The sequence below is a fragment of the Tamandua tetradactyla genome, chromosome 7, assembly GCF_023851605.1.
Source record: "Tamandua tetradactyla isolate mTamTet1 chromosome 7, mTamTet1.pri, whole genome shotgun sequence".
Taxonomy (NCBI): Eukaryota; Metazoa; Chordata; class Mammalia; order Pilosa; family Myrmecophagidae; genus Tamandua; species Tamandua tetradactyla.
In genome coordinates, this window is record NC_135333.1 from 114,431,809 (window position 1) to 114,458,035 (window position 26,227).

Consider the following 26,227-nt stretch of genomic DNA (forward strand, 5'->3'; position numbering starts at 1 on the left):
CCCCTACCCTCCAGTCCTGTCTCTAGTCCTCTGTATCAGAAAGGATTTCCCTATTCCAGTTGTACCGATAAATATGGAAATTCCATTTTATTGACTGTATAAACATCTCTGGTCTGTACATACATTTCATACATCATAGTGCAGGGACTGAAGGGAGGGCCTGGGGGGAAGCCCCAGCGGCACAATAGCTCACCCACTTTCCCCAAAGCCCCACCCATTCTGTGCAAACCAAGGCCAACAGCTCCTGCTCCCTCTTCCTCCCAGGGAAGTCACAGTATGGGGAGGGGGGGAAAGGGGAAGAGGGAGACATAAGGGCTTGGCAAGAGAGGAAATATGTAAGTGCTAGAATCAAACACTGAAGCAAAACAGGCAACTGGCACAAGCAGCAAGCTGGGGCATGGTTGGGGGAGAGGTGTGGTGGCAGGTAAAAGGAGTAAGAACCCAAACTGCCCCTTTGGTCTCACTCGACTAAGGCTCTGCAGTCTGCCCTCACCACAGCAGAAGAGCCTCAGCCTGCATCCCAAGGAGCTAGGGACAAGGGTGCCACCATGGGAAGAGGAAGATGGGAGCAAAGGCCCCAGGGCCTCTCTCTTAAACATGTACTGGATACTCATCTATGTGTATACAGGTGGGGGGAACTGGACTCCAGGAATTCTCTGTGGTTCTCTGGTGCCTGAGCAGATTGAGGGCAGAAAGATAGCTCTCAGGGATTAAGAATGGAGACCCTAGAGGAGTCTTCTTAGGACAGCAGCCAAGGAAAGGAGAGAGTTGGCCCAAGAGAGCACCCCCTAGCCCAGCCAGGAGGGATGAGAGCAGCACACAGTGAAAACAGGGAGGAAAAAGAGAGAGAGAAGAATGCAAGGAAAAATACTGTGTAAGTAGGGAAGGGGCTATCTCTGCTCCACTCTGGCCCTCTGCAAAGCCTCATGCCCAAAGAGGAGCTGAGGATATGCCTCTCTACTCACATGGGGTGAGTGAGGGAAAAAGGGAATCTTGGGATCAACACGGCTCTTTCGGCCTGTTCCTGCCCAATGAGGGAAAGGGCCCAGGACTAGGGATAGGGAGGCACCAGGTCAGAGACATGGACACAGAGGAGCTTGGTAGGGACCTGACCTGGGAGGGGGAAATGTGTTCCCCTAGAGCCTGCTGGGCAAGCAAATCCTTGGGCACGTGTCAAGGAAAGTCAGGAACCAGATAACTAACCCTGCAAAGGGTGCAGATGGAGGAGGGGCAGGTCTGGGGAGAAACCCCTAGCCACTCAAAGGGTGCAGATCTACTTTGACTTTCTCCCCACAGCTCAGCATTCCAATTGTGGGGAAGAAACCCCCTGAAGGAACAACAGCATCCTTCTTTCCGATGATCTTGCCATTCCGGGTGAAGAAAACCTAGGGGTGGAAGTGAGGAGAGGAATGGAGCAGAAAGGCTCTGGCTTTTTGAGGATGCTGGAGCCACACAGGCCTGGACCACAACCACTCCCAATTCCCATCACCAGCTGGTGAGGAGAGACTTAGGGTGATACAGGAAGTGACCACAAGAGGGTGTCCTGAGGCTGGAAAATATCTCAGGATGTGCATCTCAGCAGCTGGTTACCTTGGAACACCCCCCAAAGCAGTGCCAGAATCTCCCCTCTTTCCTGCCCTGGCTCAGATTTTCTATTTTCCACTAACACCAAGCCCAAGAACCCCAGTCCAACTCCAGACTCTCCCCTACTCACCACCACCTTCTTGCCCTCATGCTCCGGCTCTATTTCTTCCCCGTCTTCTTCCTCTTCCTCTTCCTCCTCTTCCTCATCCCCCTCCTGGTGCAGATACATGACATTCTGGACGTTTCGTATGGCCCGAGCAGTAGGGGACAGGATCACTGTGTCACAACTGTCATCACTATCACCTAGGAGTCAAAAAAACCTGAGTCCTCTGGGACTCCACCTCCCCACCACCCAGCACCCTCTTCCCTGACCAGCCTCGGTGGCTACTCCCACCCTACTCACCCTCACTGTCCAGAATGTAGTCTCGGGGGAACATGATTCCACAGCCCATGATGTCCCCTTTGTAGCAGCGTGGCCCAAAGGGATCCCCCACACCACTGCCATGGAAGATCTTCCCATCATCTGTTGAAGGAAGGGAAGAGGATACACACTTGATGAAAGGGGAGCTGACACTGCATCCACCCCCAGAGCAGTCCTGCTGGAGGCTGAATGCCTCTGTACCTCCCTCTCCGACCCAGAGGAAGGGAGGGGACAAGTTAAACAAAGATGGAGACATATAAGTGGGAAGAAGGTACCAGGTGAAAAGAGACAGTCGGACAGCTCAAGATGCTAAAGGGGAACTCCTCTAGGGTCTGTCTGAAGCAACGAGCATCCAAGGGAAGGGAGGGGAGAGGTAGAAACAGGAACTTGAGGTTCAGTCCTTTTCTAAAGAAAGCCCTAAAGGAAAACAAGTAAATTACAAAAAAAAGAAAGAAAGAAAATGAAGAATCTGCAGGATCTGCAGGAAGGGCGCAGAGGGAGCCAACTCAGAGTCCTGGAATGTCTAGTTTGTGCCCAGGTCTCCCGCCCCTGTCTTACTCCCCTAGCTTTCAGGGCTGGAAGGGAAAACACAGATGAGGAAAAAGCAATAGTGGTTTGGGAAGGGGAGATTAGACAGCAGCAGGGGAGAGTCTCTCCTGCCAGATGCTTAAGGAGAGAGGCCATTTACGAGGGGATCAGGAAAACGGATGTCCCTATACCTCTACCTCCCCCACAAACCCAACTTCCTCACAGCAGCCTCGAGGGATGAAATATGTCTTCTACTCACCGGCATGGTAGGCCACAGACCCTCTGCTCCAGCCAGGGTGCCTATTCTTGGGATAATCCTACACCAAAAAGAAAAAAGAAAATCTGTGGTAGCATGCATATAAAAGAAGACATGAGAAAGTAGTGTCTGAATGTCCAGTCTCCTAGAATAGACCACACCCAAGGAAGGTTGTTTACCACCAACACCCAACACCCCAGCCTCTTACATCCTTCCAGCTGTTGGGGCTGCAGGGGACACAGAGAAGGTGAAAAGGGTGCCTGGCTTCCATGGCCAAGGCTGCAGGCTGCCCCCACCCCATATTCAGAACTCAGAGTGTGTGGTATACTCACAAAACATTCAGGGGGCACAGCAAACACACAGCAGTTAAGATCCTCCCTCCACGGCCCTCCCTCCCCCCACACCCACCCTCCTCAGTTTTCCCTACAGTCCCATAGTTAAGCAGCGACATAGCCAAAAAGTCCAGCATTAGTCCCCACCTTTCGGGCCAGCCCCAAGGCGATGTAGCATTTCTCTCCAGGGTCCACGATCTCCACCTCGAAGTAGTGGCTGCGGGTGCTCAGTGGGTGCCGGGCCTGAGCCAGCCCCACATCTACAATGCTCTTGCCCTTCCCCAAGTACTCCAGCAGCTGTGGGGGGGAAGAACCAGGTGGGGAGAGAAGGCAGCTGACACCCACCCTGGAAACCTGGTCCCAAGGCTATCTGGGTGCCAGTTTCCCAGGTTTGACAAAAAACCCTGGGTGAAAGGGAAAGGATCCTGTAGGTACTATGAGGGCTTTATGTTTTAGGCAGGTATGGGAGAACAGGGGTGAGGTGGGGGAGTAAAGGTGACTGCATAAGCAAGAGGAATCCCTTGTCAAACGCTGTGCCCACCTTCCTCCTGGTTCAAAGACAACCCAAATCTAAAGCCCTTCCCTTGCTTTCTGGGCGAACAGGAGAGCAGCACAGCAATCCAGATGGTGGAATGCAGGCTACTACAGCAGGGGGTCTCTAGGCTATATTATCACTTCCTTGCTGGCTTTCTCTGCTAGGAAAGGTCTGCCCCATGGGCCCAGAATATAGGGAAAAGACTTGAAGACTAGTCTGAAAGGAAGCGTGATGATTTTCTCAGGGAGTTTAAATGGAAACAGGAAGGATGCAGAGGTTAGGTCCCAGCCCCAGATGTTAGCAGGATGTGGGGTGGGAAGAGGGAGACCGGCTCAGAAGTCAATTGTGACTGGGATGAGACAGACATAATTTCACAAGGTCTCTGTTCTACTTTGTTCACAACTGGGTCAGGGAGATGCTGAGGGGAGCCAAAGAACCCAGAATGACCAGCTCTACCCCTTCATTTAACGTGAGGGAGGGGAGAGGTCAAAAAGAAGATAAATGTTCCCAACCCTGTGTTTCTATTTCAAGCTGGAGTAGGGGTGTGGGAATAGGAGGAGAGGGGAGATGACTGACGGGTTCTTGGGGCTCTTCAGTCTTGTCCAGGCATGATGGGGCGGCAATCCCCAATCTGGGAGGATTTATTTATTTATCAGTTGTTATGGTAATAGTGGGACTATGACTCAACCTCATCCCCATTCTTCCACCCTCAGCATCACCTGGGATTTCTTAATCCTCCTTTAATTGGCCAAACTGCCCCTTAAGTCTTTCTTCTACCCACCCATCCCTCCAGTCCTGAAGAAAATATTCTTCTTGGGGACCTCATTTATTTATCCCTGGCAAACCTTAGGATGCTTGCCTCTCACCCCGCAAAGAATTCCTGCCTCAACAGGAAAGGAATTCTGCTTGCCTACACTATATGTGTCTCTAGCAGAGGCCGATCCTGCATCCTCACCATCCCCTTCAGAAAGGGGGAATATAGAGAGGTTGGTGTCCTTCTCAGCCTTGGATCCCCTAAACCCTGCCACCTTAAGTCCATCCTCTCCTCTTCAAAGAGAACTAGGGGACAGACTGGAGCATCAGGGTGGAATCAGGGAAAAAACTGGGGTCTGTGGGAAACCCCTTAAATCCACACCCAGGCTACCTTCTCTAATTCCTAGTTAGGACTTATATATTTCAGGTTACACTGGGTCTTTTAGATTGACCATTAGCCTAGCCTGAGTCTTTCTTCATTATATCATACTGCTTTCTTTCATCAGGAATAGGTCTCCTGCAGGTTGCCTTATGATTTAATAGGTACTAATTATATTCCCTTAGCCCAAAAGGCCCATGCTGTTGGAATTTTGCTCATTTCTTCATCATGGTCCTTTGTGTGTTCTCTCTGCTGTGCTTGGTTCCTCTGCATCTTTCTCTGCCTGGCCAGGAGGAGTGTGGCTTGATGCACATTAACTAATTCACACTCCACCCAGTCAGAGTAGCCCCCAGCCCACCCTCTCCTCTCAGCATTGCGGAACTGGGTGGAGGACCCCAAAGCTGCCCTTGAACCATTCCATCCAACTGGCGGCAGCATAGGAAACACAGTGTTCACCAGTTCCAGAGCCAAGAGACAGCCGATCCAGATCCTGATCTTTGGGAAAAACCCGCCCAACCCTTCCCTCCACCTCAGCCCTGGGGAGGGCAGCTGCTGCAGTTCAGTCTCCGGATAGGGTGGGGATGCTTCCTTAAGCTAAAAGGCCAGGAGGATGAAATGCATTAACATGGGACTCTAAAACCCGCTCTCCCGGCCTGCAGAGCAGTTCAGAAAGACTGCTGACATCCCGGATAACTGTGTCCCTGCAAAATCTGCTCTTTCAAGAGAGAAATCACACATTGGCAGCTATAAGGAGCCACCCACTCCCCTGTTTCTGGGCAAAGTGCTCCCAATACTTCCGAGCCATCTCAAAGCACTAAGGGGCAAGGAGAGAGGGAATAGTTCAACCTTTCTAACAGATCCTTTTTTGAGTTCACTCCTTCCTCCTTAGACTACAGCTGTTAGGAATCTGAAGGCAATGGAAGGTATAGGCTAGTTTAGTGTCACCTTACACAGACCCTAGTATCTGAGTTACTAGAATCTTTGATGTTCTTCCCTCAATCTGTGCCTTGGATGTTTCTTAGTGTGAAAGAGAGTCCAAGAGAGCTGGGTTCAAACCCTAACTTCTGTTCCTTACTAGCTGTTAACCTTGGGCAAATTACTTTAATCTCTTGAAGGCTCAGTTTCTTCATCAGTAAAATAGGGATACTACTACCTGCATCTTCAAAAACAGGTGTGAAGACTCAATGAAATTACTGTCAAGTGTTTAGCATGGAGCCTGGCATCCAACAGATGATAAATATACATCTCTGCCCTTTCCTGTGTCAGAAAACTGGGTTTAGATTGGAATATGCTGACAAATTAGTGGTCCCTAAATGTTAACAGTCACCCCAAAGCTAGACTAGACTGATACTGCCAATCACAAAGAAGGAAATGATCTTTCACCTTGGCCCTTATCTCTAACTACAGAGTCCTGTGAGGCTCCCAAAATCTTCTACTGTTTCTCCAAGACTGATGCCCACTCACCAGCTTACTTTACCCCAAATGCCCATGTTCCTCCCCCACAATATTTCTCCTCAAACAATACCCAATCAACAGGAATGTTCCTCCACATCTTTGGTGAAGATAAAGGGAATCCTCTTCTTGGGATTCCAGAACCCTGTCAGGGGCTCTCAAATTCTCTTCCTTTCTCTGTCTCCCCACCCCCATCCCTACTCCCCAAATACTCAACCACAAAGCCTAGGGAGGATAACAGGTGGACTTGAACCTGCAGAGCAGAGGCTGCAGAGCAGAGTGCCAACAGCCTGCTGCACCTCACACCCTTCCCCTGTACCTGTACCAGTACCTTCTTACCCTTTTCTCCCCTGGAGGTACCCGCCCTCCCCTCTCCTTGTCAACAGAGACCCTAATCCCTCTTGACAGGAGCAAGGGAGGGCTCAGTGCCCCAAGGGCCCAGAAGCAGCTGAAGCAGGAACCATGAACATGCTCCCCACCAGCCAGCTCAGGCCCCAACACGGTCTCCTGGGCTAAGTCAGGGAGGACCCCTGGGAGGGTGGGGCCTCATTCATGCCCCCTTTGTGTACCAAAGCTGTTTTCCCGTCGCTAAGGAGCTGTCAGAAGGAGTTATGAACAGGAAACAAAGACAGAATGAGTCTAATTCCCCAGCTTTACCCGCTGTTCCCCCCCCCCAGCCCCCACAAACACACTCCCTTGCTTTGGAAGGCTTGGGGGAAGAGGTGTGGTGGAGGGGCAACACCTCCATATCTGCAAATGCAGCAACAATTCTTCAACACCCTCAGAGCCCTTGGGAGGGAAGATCTTTAGGAGGGAAACTGAAGCCATAGGAAGTAGGGGAAGAATTTCACTCAAGACAGAGTCAGGTCTTATCTACATATAGATACTTAGATTAAACAAGCACAACTAAATACTAACAACTGTTGCATCTAGGTAGTGTGCATGTAATGAAGGGGGAAAAAAGAGCCAGGAATTGAATTCCCTCTTCATTATGGGAAGAATAAGTGAGAAAAGTAAAAGATAAGTACAACCCTAAAACTGAAAGAAAGGGATAGGAGTTAAAGAATTCCAAAGCAGACAAGTAAATTCAGCTAGAAGGGCCTTAGCTAAAGAAACCAGATGGAAGAATCTCAAAAAGTGGGAATTTAAAACCAGAAGCTCCAGATTCTTCTTATGAGGAAAGGGTAACAGGAGAGAAGGGGACTGGCTACAGAAGAGCACACTTGGTTTGAGGTAATAACAGTCATTAGACAGTAGAAAAGACAGTGTAGTCGGGGTCAAAGAATGAATTTCTGGGCCTAGTTTTGCTACTAATTTGCTATTCTGACACTTGAACAAACCTCTTCATTTTTCTCTGGGCCAGTTTTTTCATCAACAGCAAAAGCAGACGCTATGTGTGGGCATATTTTGAATCACAAAGAATAGGGAAGGGGCTACTAAAGCATTTTGCATCTGGGGGTCAGGCATACGAAATGTTCTGCACATCAAATGTCAACACCTAAAATGCCAACAGTCTCCTATTAAGAAACCACGAACTAGACGACATCAAAATCTTTCCCAGGGTACACAGGCGGTTCAGCAGTAGAATACTCACTTTTCATGTGGGAGACCCAGGTCCGATTTCTGGGCATGTGCCCCCCCCCCAAAAAAAAAAACTTTCTCAAATCTTTATGGTTCTAAAGGACTCTTTGCTGAAGCCATGGATTAATAACTCCCACCTCCCAGGGCAAGAGAAATAGGCTTCAACAACAGAAAGTGTCTGGAGTCCCAAGAAAGGGCTTCCCAACAGAGGTGTATGTGAAAGATAGGAATGGGCAAAGAGTAGAAATAGATATGCTAGAGGTCTTTTGAAACAGGAAGCAAGGGCATGGTCCAAGTGACCTCTTCCAGGCTCCTCAAGGCTGACATGAATATGATCACTACGTCAGAAATACGGTGTCTAGTAAGAAGGAACCAGTGAGTGGAGTCAGGAAGACAAGCAGTGATAAACTGGACAAGTCACGTTTGTTGGAAAGTTATGATGATTAGCAAGACTAGAGGGGCACATGTCTCTCAAGTGGCTCAGGCCCAACTCAGCCGTAAAGGAGTAAATGCTGAGGGAGGTGTGCTCCCATCCTGCCAGCTCTCAAAGCTGCTCTAAGCTGGGGTACGGGTCTGAAAGAAGAGTTAAACTCAACGGCTTATGTCTAAAAAGAACAAGTTTTAAAATTAGTAGCCTGAAGGCACTGGGGGAAGGACCAGGAGGAAGGAAGGCTATTTATAAATGCCTACAGGATTCTGCATCAATTAGAAAAGATTGCCTGGGAGGAGCTGGGAGCAGAGTGGGGACAAGTCCAGGCAAGGAAAGGATGCCAGGAAAAAACTTTTGAGGAGAGGTCAGGGATGAGAGCTGGCACATCGCCCTGGCTCAGTTCCAAGTTCAACCCTGTAGATGTTGTCAAAATGATGGTGGAAGGGGAAAAGAAAGGAAAGAGAGGAGGGCCAATGAACAGGAACCAAAGGTCTCCTGGTCTCACAGCCCCTGCCACCCTTGGACCCTAGTGCAAGAAGGGGTGCTGGGTGTCAGAAATAGCAAGGGGACACACTTTCTGTCATTTTCCTTGAACTCCAGAGGGGGAGGGCTTAATTGTAATACATTCCCACCTCCTACTGCTTCTGTTTTGGTATAAAAAGCTGACTTGAAAACAGCCTGGGTTGGGGTGAGAAGGCCATAGGGTGGAGAAAAAAGCCATCCACCTGGGGGGCCAAGAGCAAGAGGGCAAAAAAGGGACAATCCGAAGCAGGAGGCCTGAGCAGTCCACTAGAGGTCAGGGCCAGAGCCCTGACTCAGCATCCATTCACTCCTAACACAGCCTGAGAAACTGAGGATAGAGATGAAGAATTTCCCTTTCTCAATGTCCATACAATTTAAACTTATGGAAAGTTTAAGTCTAGGGAGAGACTAAAGCAGGTATGACAAGAAGATGTATAAAGCAAGTTTTGGAGGGTCAAGGATTCTCATCTGCCTCTGTCCTTATTCTCTATAAAATGTAAAGGGAAGAAGAGATTGACATTGATGCATACTAAGAAAATATCTCAAAGACCCTTTCCCCATGTGTGTGGAACTTATGACCACACCCCCTGTGCATGGAAAGCCTGGGCAAATTGAGCTGGGATCAAGCTAAAGGGGATCCAGGCAACCTGCCTCCAAATCAGCCCCCAGTCCCTCAAAGGCGGGTGAGCAAGGCAGTAGAGGGCATCAGGTGTTAAAGGAACCAAAAAGGCAAAGTATGACTGCTTGCAGTAAGGAAGGAGGGGAAACCTGCACTAAAGAGAGCATAGATCTAGATGCAAAGAAACATGTCAAGGTTCCAAGTAAATTGCCAAAATTCCCAGCCCCCTAAATTCCACAAAAAACACTGCCCCCACTCCCCACTGAGACACACTCAGATGTCCCACAGGCATTTCGTCCAGCCCTGCCAGCCCAAGCCCTCTCCTGCTCCAAGGCCCCTTACTCACAGTCCCGCAGACTCTGACATCATGCAGCCGGCCCCATTCGTCCTCGTAACTGTCCACCATCATCACACTGTCATCTTCGCGGCCCAGCTCAGCGTTGAGGTGCAGCCGCACCTCTTCACCCAGAGAGTGCATGCCCACTGCTGGGAATAGCCCATCTGGAGACATGGGCATGATGGTGGAGCCCACCTGCAGCGGAGGAAGGGAGGGAGCTGCTGCCTGCCTCACTTTCCCACAGCTCATCTAATTCTCTTAAGGGTACCTTTAAGATGATGCAACATAATTATCATCCACACTGATAGATTAAAAATAAAAAAAACAACAACAGTGGTATAGAAAAGTTTAAACATTTGCTAAGTACTCCTGGCCAAATAAGGTACAAGGCAGATACAAGTGTCTTGACTTGCTGCCAAATACCTCCGGTTTGTGTGAGCATATGTTGGAGCAGGCAACTGGCTCAGACATGGAAGCAAAGAGAAGAGGACCCGTCAGCCAAGGTCTGAGATAGCAATTTTCCCAGAATGGGAGATGGAGCTGAGTAAAAGGAAAAGAGCTAGGGGTGAGTCTCTCTCTCTTCTATTGGCTCTTGTCCCATCTCTTCACCAATGCTAGTCTTTCTCTGAATAGGGAAGGAGAAATGAAATGAAGGAAATGAAACACAGAAAGCCCACATCCCCAAAGTATTCAAATCAAACAACTAAACATGTCAAGGTTCCAAGTAAATTGCCAAAATTCCCAGCCCCCTAAATTCCACAAAAAACACTGCCCCCACTCCCCAGCTCCCCAGCAATACTCCAGCTTATTGCAGCCTGGCCATGTCATTATCTCTGCTCAAAACCTTCCCCCAAATCACCCAATTCCGTTCCCTACAATTTCTGTTTATCCTCCAGTGCACTAACTTGCCCCTCTACACCCCTAATCTGAGTAATGTCCCAGCTTCCCCTGGACAGGGGAAATGTCTTCTCCTACAGACAAGAGACTTCAGAAGAAACTGAGACTATACCAAAGGAGATGGGAACTAAGACTGTGGGTCCCTGGACAAGCCCCAGAAAGCAAACTCTTTCTAACTACTGCCCACAAAACCTTGGGCAACTTCAATCACTTGAATCCCTCCAGGATTCCCCACTCACCCGCTTCCCATTTTTGGTGAAGAAGATCTGGGCAGTCTGCACATCAAAGGACACAGGCTCAATGCCACAGCCAATCCGGTCTCCGGAGTTACATTTTGACCCAAACTGGCGACCCTTGGCTCGGCCATTGTACAGCCTGTGGACAGAGAAGCCCAGACACAGGACCCGAGCTTGGCATCCCAACTTTTCTCCAGCACTGACATCTGAAGCCTCCTCTTGCTGTTCCAAGTCACTCTGTGACGATGGTATCTACCATGTCTTGGGTGTGAGTTCCATCCTCCCCTCAGAGTCTGTAAACCTCCAAGGGTAGCCAACAGATTACTGCCCTGTCCTGGTCAGATACATCTATGAAAGCACCCCAAGACAGGTGAAGGAACAGGAAAAGCCACCCTGAGGAAATCCTCTATAATTTAAAATTCCAAATCCATAAGAAAGGGGGATCAGGTTCCACAAAAAAGGCAACTCACTTGCCATCATCAGCATGGTAGGCTACAGAGTCAGGCAACCACCCAGGCTGGTGATCCAAGCTGTAGTATTGAGGGACCAGCCCCACAGCAATTGTGCCCCGAACTCCACTGTCCACAATAGACACCTGAAGGGAGGAGAAAGGACACAGTTAGCAGGCTGAAAGGAACAGAGAATGGGATCAGTTGCTGGAGAATGGGGAGAGGGAAGTTAGAGATCAAAGGGAGAGGAAGACCCAAAAGATATGAGAGGCAGAGTAAAAGATAAGGTACTCAGGTGGAAAACTGGGGAGAGGGGAGCCTACTTTACAATGATTACTTAAAAATAATTTCCTAGGAGTTGGAGCATATGCTGAGCTTGGGTTAAGGGGCTGGAAAGGATATTGGCCAAAGTCTGCCTAGATAAGGGGCAGAAGAGCAGAAGGGACAAGGTAATAGGACTCCAGGTCACCTATCTCTGATCAGAGGCCATGCTATCCTACAGGGCAGCCCTGATGGAAAATTCATGAGCTGGTCCCTGGAGTTTAACAATCTCACCCCCAATCTTAGCCCCAATCTTACCCCTGCCTTGCCCACCTACTACCTTGATCACCTCAAAATAATTGCTGTCCTTGGTCAAAGGTCGAGAAGCCACGTAGCAGCCAACTTCACCAGAGTTTCCATGGTAACTGAAGGAGGAATGTGGGGGAGTTCCATTAGCAGCCTAAGCCAGGACTTGGGAGGAGGGGCCTCAGCATTCCCACCCCCTACCCTGGGACGGCCGAGCAGAGAGGAGAATCCAACAGGCCATGCTTCGGGACATCTGTACAGACACCATAAGATAATTCAGATCACCCACCCATCCTGCTACCTCTGGCCAGGGTCCAACCCATACCAGACCATCATCACAAGTCTAGCTTCTCTCTCATTGCCAGGGGGAAAGAATGCAGAGCTTCCCTTAGTTGCCTATTAGGGGAGGGTCTCAGAATCCCATCTAACCTCAATCCCTCATGCAGCAGCTTCAGCCCTTTTCCTCTGATTCTGTCCTCAGTGAAGCTGGAAAACAGCTAGCTTATCTCTATCCTCTGTAGGATAAAGCCCTTCATAGATTGGAAGACAGTTATTCAGTCCCCATTCCTCAGCTTTCTTGCCTTCAGGCTAATAACACTACTTCCTTTCCCCTTTAGTGACAACTTTGTAACAGAACTAGGGCTCAGAAGAGATCAAGGAAGGGGTTCAAGCCAGAACAGAGCAAAAACTAGCACACAGACAAAAGGGTTGGAAAGACCTGGGAAGGACGGGATGTACCACAGAACTGTCCCTCCCTAAACAGGAAACCCATTGCCATTGTTCCCAAACCCAACCCCTGAAACACAGGCAGGAGAGACTTGGAGACCCCAGCAGCCTCCCATCTCTGACATGGTCATTTCTATTGCCCAACCAGGACAGAGCAACCCAGGGACACAGGCAGAAAAGACTTCAGAATGAAGCAGCACACACTGCTCTACCCAGAAAGGCTTCCAGTGTCTACAGTATGTCCTCCTAGTACAGGGGAGACAATTCAATTCCTCTGAAAAAGGCTTTTTTCACCTGTAAGATCTGCAACAGAAAGGAAAATGTGGACACATTACCCTAAACTCACCTCAGAGTGTCTCCATCTACAAGGATGTGCTTGAACCTCTCCTGATATCGGAAAGCCCGGACCTCCCGAATCTCCCGGATCCGCCGGCGCCAATTCAGAAACCGGTAGTGCAGGTTGAGGTCATCCATCTTGTTCATGAGAACAAACCTGCCATGGAGGAAAGGGACTGAGGAGGAAGCGGAGTCCTGAGCAAAGTGCTTCAACTCAGAATGTGGGGAGGGCTCTGAATTTAGGGCCAAATGCCCAGATAGAGCTGCAACAATCTCCATCCTAATCCTTTCATTTAACGAATATTTACTGAGCTCCTACTATATGCAACTGTTCTAGGTGCTAGGGATATAGCTGTGAACAAGATGAATGGGATTCCTGTTCTCATAAGGCCTCCATTTTAGCAGGGTGGGGGTTGATAACAGTAAATAAACAGACATGACTATATTAGACAATAAAGAGAAAAACAGAGCGATATGATAAAGACTAATGGGGAGCTACTTTGGATAGAGTGGACCAAGAAAGCTCTCTGAGGAGGTTACATTTGAGTTGAGCTGAGAAGAAGCCCAGCATGTGACAAGTTCAAGAGCGAGTACTGGAATAGAAGGGAGCTTGGCATGCAGAGAAACAGAAGGTCTAGGTGGCTGGTGTGTAGGGAATATGTAGGACGATGATACAAGAAGAGGTCTGAAAGCAAGGCAGAGGCCAGATTACAGTTCTACAGACTATGTTACGGAGTTTGTACTTTATTCCAAGTGTGATGGGAAACCTCTGGAGGGTTTTAAAGGAAATGATATAATCTAGTTTATGTTTTTAAAAAGACCAATCAGGCTACTACTTGGAGAACTGATCATCAGGGGAGCAAGAAAAGAAGTTGGTGATTAATTAAGAGGTTCTTGCAGCAGTTTGGATGATACATGGCATCCACTAAGATGACAGCCACGAAGATAGTTGAGAAGAGGGATAATTCCCCTATGTGAACAGCAGCACCAATATGTGAATGAATGAATATATTTTTCCTGGGAATCAAAAGTGAGAAAAAAGATGAGGTACTTTTCTCCACCCATCCCCAAAACCCTGAAATAGGGGTCCTATCAAGGCTTGCACACAGTACGTGCTAAGTCAGAACTGGCTGGGCTGAATTCAATTCCAGCGTGTACATTACCACCCTTCTGCAGCAGCTACAACCCTCCACCCACCATGTGGCCCAGAAAGGCGGACTCCTATCCCTATGAGGCAGCCCTAGAGCTCCCCTCCCAGGCACTCAGCCAGGGCTTGGTACCAGGTAGATGCTGCCGCCCCAGAACTAGGGGCATCTGGTTACCCAATATTCCACAGTCTCGGCGCCTGCGAGAGGCGGCCGCACTGGGCTGCGCCTCCACCCCGGGAACGGCCTAGTTACTCAGGCGGCACCGGTGCCGGGTCCTTCAGGGTGTCCACGCTCAGCCTTTCCAGGCCTTGCACCGGGTCAGGGTGCTGGAGGGAGGAAGCCCAGTGATTGGAGCGCAGGGCCCCGCCCCTGCCCCAAGAACGTCTGCCCTGGACCCCAGCCTCCTGCCTAGGCTCTGAGGAGACCCGAGGCCTCCGGGACCCCGCCCCCGATCCCCGCCTACCGGGGCCGCCGCGTCCTCCTCATCCATAGGCCTCTCAGCTCCGCACACTAGCTCGACCGCCACCGCCACCACACACATCCGGGTTCCCGCCCTTCCTACGCTCTCCGAGGCCCGCCCCTCCCTTCACACAAACCAATCTTTAGCGGCCTAGGAAGACAGGCACCTACAAAAGCCAATCCCGAAGGACTCAGGCAGGGTGTGGGGCGCGGCCGGGTGAACCCGGGTACCTAGCGCCGGGTAGGGTCTGGTAAACCCGGGAATCGAGAGGATGAGGCGGCGACGTGGCAACGCGAATGCGGTGCTGGATACCTGCGCGCTGAGGGGACGCGCTAGGGGCGGCTCCTACCGTGGGTGGGGCAGGCTGAGAAGGGCGCCACGCGCGGAGAAATACTGAGAATATTTCTTGAGTGTTTATTTTGTGCCAGGCCTGAGGCTAAAAGATTTATAAGAATGTGCTCATAATCCACTCAGTAACCCTGAGAAATAAGTCTTATCTCCTTTTTCCAGGCGTGGAATCAACGATTCAGAGGAGATAAGCCGATATAGCCTGGGCGCTTTATGCTTTATAGTCTCCCAAGCTCTTTGACGTCCATTTCATGTCACTGTTCGTTCTGGGAAGGGCCTCCTGTTCCAGGAGGAGGGAACATCGGATGCAAAAAACACGGTTGCAAGAAATGGCTTGCAGTTTGGTGTGGCTAAAGGAAAGTTAGATTGGAGTCATATTGTGAAGGGAGGAAAAATACATTTATTGAGCAGCTACTATAGGGTATTAATCACCATTGTGGGGAGTTTGGATTTCACCTATCACCTAATCTCCCTTTACCGGATAGAAAGGATTTTCCTTCTTTTGTATTCTCATTCCGCACTGTTTGCCCGCATTTATAGTATTTATTCCCAGGCCAACTTTTATTATTGAAGTCACCTGTGAATGTATGTGTCTCTCTGCTAGGCTGTGAGCTCCTTCAGATCTCAAGGCCCATCGTATCTATCATAAGTAGATACTCTACAAATGAATGAAAGAAGAACCATCATCCTGTGTACCATATACAGTGGCCACTTAGTGTAATGGGAAATAGATGTAGACTGGGAAACAGGGGACCCGGAATAAAGCCCCGGTTTTGTGTGATTGGAAGGTCAAGGTCTTGGTGTTCTCATCCATGAACAAGAATCATTGAATAGGTGCTCTCTTGGCTCCCTTTCACCCTCTCCATTATTTAGTTTTGAAAAGTTATACTCCTTGACTTATCTCCGGCTTCTTCTGTTTCCTTTGTTGTTTCTCTTCCACCTTCCACATCCTCTTCCTGAGCTACAAAATGGCCCAAGCCTCTTAACTATGAAGATGTCCATTTTTTAAAATTTTTTTAATTTTATGGAGTGTTATTGAAAGTTTCTGGGTAAAGGAGTCATATACTCTACTTTCATTTCAGAAAGAATTGTGTGGGTACAGAGTAGATAGTGTCTGAAAACTGGGTAGTCCATAGGAAATTGTCACCACGGTTCGGGTGACAGAAGATGAGAACTGGAACTATCAGTATGGCCTCAGGAATAAAAAACCTGGAAGGCCTAATAGGGGAGTTATTAGGAAGGATTGACCAGCAAAAATAGTTGATTTTGTGAAGAAAGAGAGGAGTCAAGGATGACTGGGAGATTGGGAGAGTGATGAGACCACTGGCAAAAACAGGAAAGCAAGAGGAATGGCTTGTGGGGGGAGATGTTGAGTATGGTTTTAGATGTGCTGAGTTTGAAATAATGACAGGTGGAAAATTCCACTAGAACTTAGGAAATGTCTTCTGGTTTATTTCCCATATTTTTCCTTCTGCCCAATATTCAGGTAGCTATTTTGACCCTGACACATTAAGAGCCCAGAATTTAACCACAGATGTCAATGTCCTGTCAAACAGTCCTTCTCCTAGTCCAAGTGATCCTGTTTAAAAGCCCTTGAGAGTGACAACCCACAGCCCTGAAGAGGCCTTGTGGAGACGGGTTTGTCCAGGTACTCAGGCAGATGTGTAGTCTAAGCACAGTCCTCCAGCAACACTCCCAAAGATGACTAGGAGGCTGGGGAAGAAGAGGAGATGACAGTGAGGGAAGAGAGAGGGCCACAGCCCACTTAAATTAGTCCTGAGTTTAAATCTCTGCTTTACCACTTATCTCTTCTGAAGCCTCAGTACTCTCATATATAAAAATAGGAATAATAATAGCCCCATCTTATAAACGTCCAGTGAAGATGAAATGTAAAGTACCTAGCAGAGTTCTTAACATATAGAAAGTATTCAATATGTAAGCTATTGTTATCATCATCATCATCATTATCATTACTTTATGCAGCCATCCCCCTACTAGACTGTTATCTCCTTGGAAACAGGAGCTATGTCTTACGTATTTCTAAATCCTCAGCTCAGGGCATGGGACATACAAAGTGTTTTGTTTGTTTGTTTGCTTATTCAGCAAACCATTACTATGATATATATATATTTTTATTTTTTTAATTGTGAAGCGTAACATATAAACAAAACAATAAATTTCAAAGCACACTGCAACAATTAACTATAGAACAGATTTCAGAGTCTGGTATGGGTTACAGTTCTACAATTCTAGAATTTTCCTTCTAGCTCCTCCAAGACGCTGGAGACTAAAAGAAATATCAACATAATGATTTATCAATCATACTCATTTGTTAAATCCTATCTTTTCTTTTATAACTCCACCTTCTCCTTTGATCTCTCTCCCAATTTTTAGGGGTATTTGGGCCCTACCCATTCTAACTTTTTCATGTTGGAAAGGCTGTTTATAATATGGGATAGGGGGATGGAACTAGTTGATGTTCTAGAGAGACTGGTCCCTCTGGGTTTCAGGACTTATCTAGCCCAGGAACCCATCTGGAGGTTGTAAGTTTCTGGAAAGTAATCATAGTGCATGGAACTTTTCTAGAATCACAGATAGAGCCCTGTCAGTTCTTTAGGGTTGGTTTTGGTTGGGGTTGGGCAAACTATGATAAATAGTAAAATCTGGCTGAAGCTTGCATAAGAACTGCCTCCAAAATAGCCTCTCGACTTCATTTGAGCTCTCTCAGCCATGAATACCTTATTTCTTACAATTCTTTTCCCCCTTTTGGTCAGGCAGACATTGTTGATTCTATGGTGTCAGGGCCAGGCTCATCCCTGGAGTCATATCCCACGTTGCCAGGGAGACTTTAACCCCTGAATGTCATGTCCCATGCAGGAGGGAGGGTAATGATTTTACTTGCAGAGTTAGGCTTAGCGAGAGAGAGGCCACATCTGAGCAACAGAAGAGGTCCTTTGGAAGTAACTCTTAGGCATAACTATAGATAGGCTTAAGGTTCTCTGCTACATAAATAAGCTTCACAAGAGCAAGCCTCAATCAAGGGCTTGGCCTATTGACTTGGGAGTCCCTAATGTTTGTTTGTTTTGTTTTCTTTTTTAAATACAAAAAAAACCCACAAATAAATGCAAACATTCCTATTTTGATCATTCCGTTCTACATATATAATCAGTAATTCACAATATCATCACATAGTTGCATATTCATCATCATGATCATTTCTTGGAACATTTGCATCTATTTAGAAAAAGAAATAAAAAGAAAACAGAAAAAACTTCATACATATCTTGCCCCCTACCCCTCCCTTTCATTGATCACTAGCATTTCAAACTAAATTTATTTTAATATTTGTTCCCCCTATTATTTGTTTTTATTCCATATGTTCTACTCGTCTGTTGACAAGGTAGATAAAAGGAGAATCAGACACAAGGTTTTCACAGTCACACAGTCACAGTGTGAAAGCTATATCATTACACAATCATCTTCAAGAAACACGGCTACTGGAACACAGCTCTACATTTTCAGGCAGTTCCCTCCAGCCTCTCCATTATATCTTGAATAACAAGGTGGTATCTACTTAATGTGTAAGAATAACTTCCAGGATAACCTCTGGACTCTGTTTGGAATCTCTCAGCCATTGACACTTTATTTTGTCTCATTTCACTCTTCCCCATTTTGGTCGAGAAAGTTTTCTCAATCCCTTGATGCTGAGTCTCAGCTCATTCTAGGATTTTTGTCCCACATTGCCAGGAAGGTCCACACCCTGGGAATCATGTCCCATGTAGACAGGGGGAGGGTGGTGAGTTTGCTTGTTGTGTTGGCTGGAGAGAGAGGCCACATCTGAGCAACAAAAGAGGTTCTCTTGGGGGTGAGAAGTCCCTAATGTTTGACACAGTAAAGTTGGTAAAGTTTAATACTTCCATATTTTTCCTCCCATCCCTCAAGGGATTTTGCCAATAGTTTTTAATTATCTGCTCAACCCACTCTGGGATATATCCAGGCATTATATTAAGCTATACAGAATTACAAGCCCCCATTCCATTCTGGGCTCCATACGTTTGAGTTGTTTAAATGATCTACCCTGACAGGTGATATATATCTTTTTAAATAAGCTTTTTATTTTGAACTTGGATCACTTAGTTAAGGTGGCTTTTGCCAGGTTTCTCGATGCAAAGTGACTCTTTTTTCCTGTCCATACTCTCTTCTTTGGAAGCAAGTCACTATGACTAATCCACTTAACCTTCAGAATGATTGCAATACCCTCCCCTTCACCTCTCATATCCCTTCCCTAGGACTGCCTTTGCTCCCACCCAAAATACCACCATTTACCAGAGTCAATTCATAACTCCTTATATGAGCTGGGAGCTGTAGGGCCCAGGGATAAAGAAGGCATAGGGTCTTCTGTTCTTAAAACAGAAAAATTAGATATAAAATAAAAATATATACGACAGGAACACAATCATGCCAGTAAATTCAGAGGAAGGGGAATCTCAGTTGGCCAAGGTAGGTGAGGGACAGGTGGCAGTATTTGGCTGGTAGTAAGGAAAGGGTTTTGCCTGGTGAGCAGACGGTATGGTGTCCACAGAAGGACACTGCCTCTGAACACCAGTTATGCCACACCATCACATCCCCTTACCTAAGTTTAGGTCCAGATATGGGAAACTGCCAGAGGGTTCTGGGGAAGGTGATCCAATCAGCAAATGTATTAGAGTGCCTTAGCAGGAACATTGTCCACAGGAGCACAAATGCCAGATGGACATACGGACTCTATTGGCAGGAGGAATGAGGATGGAGTACTCCCAAAGGCCTTTGAGGAGAAGAGAGCCACATGGCACCTCAGTCTGGAAGGTATGTGGGAGCAGATTGCAGAAATCTGAGACTGGATCCAGACTGAGATAACCATAGCAGTTACCATCAAGTCCATAGTAGACCTAGGCCATTTTACACTGTGATCTCTGATCCTCTTCTTGCCATCTTTCCATCTGGATTGCACCACACCTCATCTCTCTTTTTTTTTCCCACCTCGTCTCTCTTGAAACTTAAAGCTCAAAGGGCCCAAGTAGGCCCCCTCCTTTACCTCTTGCTCTCAGAAGGAGGTCAGCACCTGGGGTGCGCTGGACTTGGAGGGACAGATGAGGCATGTGAGATGCAGTGCCTAAGGGAACAGGAGAATGGGGTGTAATGTACAATAAAAGAAGGAAGTCCCAGCCATGTTTATTTATAGAAAAATATAAGAAACAGCCCCAGCTGTTTAGCGCCTTTTCTCAGGGCTGGCAGATGCCTCTCAGCCAACCCTTCTCTCACACAGAGGTCAGACAAGGTCCCAGGAGCATGCATTTTGTTTCACATTCTGTCCTACATACCCACTGTGTGCTTCAGATCCCTGCCCTGGATGCTGATGCAGAAGGCACCCCAAACGGAAGAAACATAGACTTCAAGTCTCTGTCTTCAAGGAAACTGGTTAAGTGCCCAGCACCAATAGACATGCTGGAAGGATGGGGGAAAAAGGGAAGCAAGTGCAGTGCTAGGGTGGTGGATGGTACTGGATTGTATGACCCAGTTTGTACTGTAGGTAGGACAGAGCTGGGCAGGTGGGAGCAGTAAGTACCGGATATCTGTAGGGTTGATGGTGGTGATATTTTGGGGGGGAGGAGAGGAAGAGAATTGAGAGAGTGGTGGAATCTCTGCAATTTAATCTACAAAGGAAGAGCATAACGAAATATAAAAATTCACACTGAGATTTCGAAGGGAACATGGCCATTTCTTCCCCATTCCAACTTCCTGCAGTCCTTCTGGTCTTATTCAGGAGCGATGAGCTGAAACCCAGGAGAAAGGTCCTAGCCAGACCATATGCACAGCAAAATAAACAGTGACAAGGGCTTGGGGTCAGGAACCCAGTTCCCCACCCTAGGGTCAGAGTTTAAAGTAGGAGGTCAGAGATCCTTGCCCAAAGAGAGCTGCTGCTCCTCCCACTTCCTTATTCACCACCTCCTCCCAGCCTCACCCCATCTGCAGCAGTATCTCAGGGCTCAGGGAAGGCACCGCTCCCCAAACACTGGTCTTAGGGTCCCAGGGTAGCTTCAGTGGTCAATGCTGGGAATGAAGTTCCTTTTATTTTGTATTTATCTAAAAGTTCAGGAAGCGCTTGCTGACATTCTTGCTTGGGGGCCCAGAATTTAAACTTAGTCACTGCCCAGAGCCCTTGTTTTAGGAAAAAATGAGATGGCCATTGCATAACCCAGAGCTGAGTGGGTGTGAGTAGCCGAAGGAAATGGTCCGTCTTCTGAGGCCAGCTTAGAGAGTTGGGGACGGGTGGGGCGCTGCCTGGGGAAGGGCTGAGCGTGAGTGGGGGAGGCAGGCAGTGGAGCTCAGGTAGGCAAGTGGGCAGACAGAAACACCCAGTTCAGCCCCCCCTTCTGGAGGATGTCCCCTCCACTGGACCCTGGGGCTGGAGGGGGAAAATGGATACTTAGAAGGCAGCACAGCCTGAGGCATACAGAAAATGCAATGGATGAAACCCAACTGGGGGTGGGTTGGGGTGGGTTGGTGGGACAATACCGGAGGAGGAGAGGAATGGAGGGAAGGATGAAGGATGAAAGGAGGGTCTGCTCTCTGGCCACTGTGCCCAAGAGCACCCTGAGTATGAGTTCCTGCAACTTTTGTGCCCAATAATTCAGCTGTTCAACTCCCCCCACTCCTACCTCCCAGGTACTCAGCCACCCCCTTTTCAATCCTTCCAGACTCACGTGTTTCCCATCACAAGTCCAGTGCTTCCCACAGTGCATTCCTCCCACCCTCTCCCCATTTCCCCCGTTGCTCCCCCAGCCCCTTCTATCATTTTATGCCTGGCTCCCCTCACACCCATCTTCTCCATAGTCACTGCTCAGGGTTTATGTTCTCTGGCTCCTTTCCCAACATTTTCCCCTTCTCAGCTCTCCCTTCATCTACTCTCCCACATCAGCAACAGGTTCTCCCAAGACACCCAACATCCCTTTCTCTCTCTCCACATTCACCCATATTCCCCTCATGAACCCCACACACCATCTCTTCTCAGCTCACTTTAGCACCCTGTCTTCTCGCTCCATCACCTCAAGACTGCATCCCCTTCTTCGCTTAAGCATAGTTGTTACTGGATTTTGGGTTTTCCTCTTTAGACCAACTCCCATCCTCCTCTCCCCCCACTCTTCCCCACCCTCCAGTCTCTCCAGTCAGCTGTCCAGCTCCCAAATTCCGGGCGAGATTCCCAGGAACAAAGCATGAAAAATCAGAGCAATTTGGGACATAAACAGAAACTGGGAAGGGAGTGGGGAGAGAAGAGCGGGGAGGGCCCAGGTGGGGGAGGGGGCCTCTCCAGTCCCACCCAGTTTAGGGATTGCCCCTGCCTCCACCTCCCTCCCCCTTCACCTGGCTCTTAAAGGGCCCGGCCCCTGACCAGTGGCTGCTACTTAAGGCAGAGGGGTGGCGACGGGCAGCAGCTGCGCTTAGCCTGCTCTGGGAGGAGTGGACCGAGCGAAAAACGTGGCCATGACCCCCCACAGGCTGCCGCCGCCACTGCTGCTGCTAACTCTGCTGCTCGCTGCCCGGCCAGGAGGCGCCTTGGCACGGTGCCCAGGCTGCGGGCAGGGGCTGCAGGCCGGTTGTCCCGGGGGCTGCGTAGAGGAGGAGGTTGGAGGGTCGCCGGCGGAGAGCTGTGCGGAAGCTGGGGGCTGCCTCAGGAGGGAGGGGGAGCAGTGCGGAGTCTACACCCCTAACTGCGCCCCAGGACTGCAGTGCCAGCCGCCGCAGGAAGAGGAGGCACCTTTGCGGGCGCTGCTGCACGGCCGGGGCCGCTGTCGCCGGGCCCGCACGCCCTCGGGTGAGTCGGCGCCCCGCCCCGGTCCCGCCCACGTGAGACCCGCAACTCTTCAGGCAGGGTCCTGGAGAGATGAGGGCCGCCAGCCTTGCAAGCTTCTGAGCCCAGAACATAGAAGGCTCCACCTTCCCGATGCTGAGGGGTACCTTTGGGTGGCTAAGGCACAGAGTGCAGAGAACAGTTGAAGACTGGGGTGCAGTCAAGGGACCTGGGTACAAAGCAAAGAGGGGTCTGAGCTCTCAAGCTTCTTTATCGCCCCCTTCTGTTGATATCCCCGTGATGGAAAAGGACAGGTGGAACGGAAGGTTTCAGGACTATCCCAGATGCCCCAGCAGGCCCAGCTCCCTTAGTGCTAGACGGGCAAGCTGGAGAAAGGACCCAGATGTTATTGCCAGCTTCCACTTTAAGATGAAAGGAGACCCCAAACTCCCAAATCCTGCACATACTGAGAAATGTCTCCTCCTCGCCTCTTAATACCAGAGTGTCCCCAGCACCTGGACAGCTGGTCTAGAACAGAAGATACCCCAAATCCAGAATTGGTCCAGACTGAATTAGTGACAGCTGGCAGGGCCTTTGAGCCCTGAGGGAGAAGGATCGGAGAGGGCAAAGAGGAACTCTGCCAAGTTAGGGTTATGATTTTAACCTGCTCAAAACCCTCCACTCCACCCACCCCACCCTACCCCAGGGAGAATAGAAGGCTGAGTCACTGAATGGGTGGGACAGAAATGAGTCAGCACCTGAAAGATTGGGGGCAGCAGGGAGATGGGAAGGGTAGGAAATGCAAACTGCTCCCACCCTGGAAGCATCTAAGCTTCTAGTTTCTTCGGTGGGAAGGGATGGGAAAATAACTTGGAGTTTCTTTCGGACACAAATGCCTGGGTACAAGGGTGGTCTGTGTAAGTCAGAGGAGACAGTTGGGAGGCATGGTTCCGTGGTGAATGGAGGGAATGAGGAGAAAGATCTGAAGAGCGTGGGGTGCCAGGACTGCAGAGGAAATAACTCTTGGACTGCCTGCAGCAGATGGGAGCAACTGTCTAGGTTTGAGGGTGGGGGGGTTGAGCAGAGCTTGACTTTGGACATGGAGGGAGAGATGATACCTCCAGGGCTCATCAATATCTAATTTTATAGATGGGACAAACTCCAAGCAGTGCAAGCTCCCCTCCCAGCCTTCTCCTGCCCCACAGGAAGTCCTGAGGTTTCCGCAGACCCCCCAGACACCATGTCTGAAACTTTCTGCAGCTTGCAGGTTGTAAGCCTCTCACTCCCTGCATCTTTGCAATCTTCCCCTCAGCCCATCCTGGCTAAAGGCTGAATCTCACATGCTCCTGGGACCACTGGGGTTGAGCTGGGCTGAGCCACAGACCAAAAGGGAGAGGCCCCCACTGCGGTGCCCCAAAAGTAATTACATCTCAGGCCTGGGAGGAGCGGGCTGAGTCACAGCAGGGTCACAGCAGGGGCACACGTTCCACTTGGGTCCCTTCTGACCACCTCCCACATCTGTTAGTCTTCTGCCCCATCTCTCTGGGTTGGCGCACCCCCTGCTGGTCTCTGCTGGAACAACTAGGTCTTCTCACCCAAAATCCAAAACCTCCCAATAAAATGACCAATAGTATTTTGTATTCCCCAACCCCCACCCCACCCCACCCAGTTTTTACTTTCCAAAATGCTTATTTATTATCAACCTGAAAATTGCCTTAAGAATGTTTTCAAGAAAAATAATATAGCTATTTATCAGAGAAAGAAACTGAGGCCAGGATAAGCTAGCGGTGGATCCAAGTTCTAACCCCCTGCGCTTTTTCTACTGCTCCACAAGTTCCTCTCTTCCTCCCACTTCAGTAGGCAGGGGCAGGACTCCCCGGCCCCCCACCTGTCTTTGATCTTTGGCATCTGACAGGGAACTTAGCCCTCACCCTGATTCTCCAGCTTCTTCTCCTTGATCCATTCCTCATGTAGAGGAGGCTCCAAAGGAGAGTAAAACCCAAGCAAGAACCAACCGCCCACTGGATGTGAACCGCAGAGAGCAAGAGAGGAATCCCGGGACCTCTACCACCCCTGATCGGCCCAAAACTTGGGGTGTCAGAGACACGGAGATGGTGCGTGTGGGGCTGGCAAGGAGTGGGGGGGGGGCAGGGGAGAAGAACCCCCATCTGAGACTGATTCCTTGGGGCAGAGGCAGGGCTGGTGCACTGGGCTCACAAGCACTGCTTGGAAATGTCTCCAGTGTCTGTCCTGGCAGCCTGGCTGGTGGGGCCTGCAGGCTGTGCAGTGGAGCTTGGCTGGAACAGTTCTGAGCTGCCCACCCTCCTTCCCTCCAGGGCCCCTGCCGTAAACACCTGGACACAGTACTGCAGCAGCTCCAGACCGAGGTCTTCCGCGGGACACACAACCTCTACGTGCCTAATTGTGACCATCAAGGCTTCTACCGGAAGCGGCAGGTGAGTCCAGGCCTCTCCTCCCCTTTCTCTACCAGGGCTGAGCCCCTGCCAGGAAGTCTCTGTTTGTCTGGGGTGGGGTGGGGGGTTACAAAATTGCATAAATAAACATCACCCCTGCCTTTAAGGATCTTACAACTTTACACCCATACAAACATAAAGAATAATCAACAGCACAATGCACCAGAGGAATGAAATTATCTAAAGAATGGCCCAACTCAATGGTTCTCAAACTTGAGGTGCATCAGAATCACCCAGAGAGCTTGTTAACACACAGATTGCTAACCCCCACACTCAGATAGGTCTAGAGGGGAGGGCCTGGGAATTTGCATTTCAGAGAGTTCCCTGGTGATGCTGATGCTGTGGGTTTGGGGACCACACATGGAGAACTACTAGCCTTAAAAGAAAGGGTACAATTTAGGAGCCAAGGGAAGAGAACTCAGTGGGCCTCACTGCCCAGAGGGAACACTCAGACACCTGGGTGTTCCTACATACTCAGGCAGGACCCCTTTCCCTCTGTCCTACTGGAAGCTTCAGGCCTGATCTGTGTGTCCCCCCCTTCCCCAGTGCCGCTCTTCCCAGGGGCAGCGCCGAGGCCCCTGCTGGTGTGTGGATCGGATGGGCCAGCCCCTGCAGGGGACCCCGGACAGCGATGGAATCTCCCCCTGCCCCACCGGGAGCAGAGGCTAAGGCAGGGTGGACGGGGCGACGAGGCCACTGGCAGAAGTGTGGAGTGTCATCCTGGGTCATTTATTGAGCGATGAGTAACTCAGAGGCCCTGAGCCCCACACTCCCCCTTCAGGTCCTGCCTCTTTCTTCTCCTCCACCCACTGCGGGCCCTCACACAGTCCTTTAGTGGAAAGATTGTTGGTGTTGGCATGGAGTGCTAATAAAGTTGTGTTGGGAGTCTTTGGCCTATGTCTCTGCATCCACTTCTCACATTTCTGGAACCCTCGACCCTTCTCTCTACCCCCATTCCAGCTCACCCACAGCATCTCTCCTTCGGACAAACTGGAACACAGGAGATGGCCACGGGCAGGGGCTTTGAGC

The 26,227-nt window shown here is 49.4% G+C and overlaps 2 protein-coding genes and 1 long non-coding RNA gene across 4 annotated transcripts; 1 reads left to right on the top strand and 2 right to left on the bottom strand.

Moving 5' to 3' along the window:
* Positions 1–59: 59 nt before the first annotated feature.
* SPRYD3 (SPRY domain containing 3) lies at positions 60–14,658 on the bottom strand. Of its 2 annotated transcripts, none has more exons than XM_077110805.1 (11): positions 14,552–14,658; positions 12,951–13,097; positions 11,922–11,997; positions 11,333–11,457; positions 10,866–11,001; positions 9,739–9,924; positions 3,269–3,418; positions 2,793–2,850; positions 1,988–2,107; positions 1,715–1,887; positions 60–1,385 (listed from the first exon to the last, which is right to left on the bottom strand). In XM_077110805.1, exons 1-11 carry the CDS (start codon positions 14,572–14,574, stop codon positions 1,251–1,253), a joined length of 1,329 nt encoding a protein of 442 aa, XP_076966920.1. In that variant the 5' UTR covers positions 14,575–14,658; the 3' UTR covers positions 60–1,250. The 2 variants fall into 2 exon arrangements, with proteins under 2 accessions (XP_076966920.1, XP_076966921.1); XM_077110806.1 differs by lacking the exon at positions 14,552–14,658 and adding an exon at positions 14,263–14,482.
* Positions 14,659–16,344: 1,686 nt separating this feature from the next.
* Positions 16,345–22,028, bottom strand: LOC143642435 (uncharacterized). The gene is made up of 3 exons (XR_013155657.1): positions 21,935–22,028; positions 19,971–20,048; positions 16,345–16,609 (listed from the first exon to the last, which is right to left on the bottom strand). It is a non-coding gene; the product is annotated as an uncharacterized LOC143642435 (long non-coding RNA).
* Positions 22,029–22,180: 152 nt separating this feature from the next.
* IGFBP6 (insulin like growth factor binding protein 6) lies at positions 22,181–26,095 on the top strand. Its single transcript, XM_077110807.1, has 4 exons — positions 22,181–22,748; positions 24,699–24,838; positions 25,061–25,180; positions 25,745–26,095. The coding sequence occupies exons 1-4, from the start codon at positions 22,418–22,420 to the stop codon at positions 25,865–25,867; spliced, it is 714 nt and encodes a 237-aa protein (XP_076966922.1). The 5' UTR covers positions 22,181–22,417; the 3' UTR covers positions 25,868–26,095.
* Positions 26,096–26,227: the final 132 nt, after the last annotated feature.

Coding starts and splice junctions, on each gene's coding strand:
- SPRYD3 (XM_077110805.1), bottom strand. CDS start 14,574: ATGAGGAGGACGCGGCGGCCCCG. Junction 13,098..14,551: donor AGGAGGACGCGGCGGCCCCG/GTAGGCGGGGAT, acceptor CCTCCATGGCAG/GTTTGTTCTCATGAACAAGA. Junction 2,851..3,268: donor CCTTGGGGCTGGCCCGAAAG/GTGGGGACTAAT, acceptor TTTTTGGTGTAG/GATTATCCCAAGAATAGGCA.
- IGFBP6 (XM_077110807.1), top strand. CDS start 22,418: ATGACCCCCCACAGGCTGCCGCCGCCACTGCTGCTGCTAACTCTGCTG. Junction 22,749..24,698: donor CCGGGCCCGCACGCCCTCGG/GTGAGTCGGCGC, acceptor TTCCTCATGTAG/AGGAGGCTCCAAAGGAGAGT. Junction 24,839..25,060: donor GTGTCAGAGACACGGAGATG/GTGCGTGTGGGG, acceptor CCTTCCCTCCAG/GGCCCCTGCCGTAAACACCT.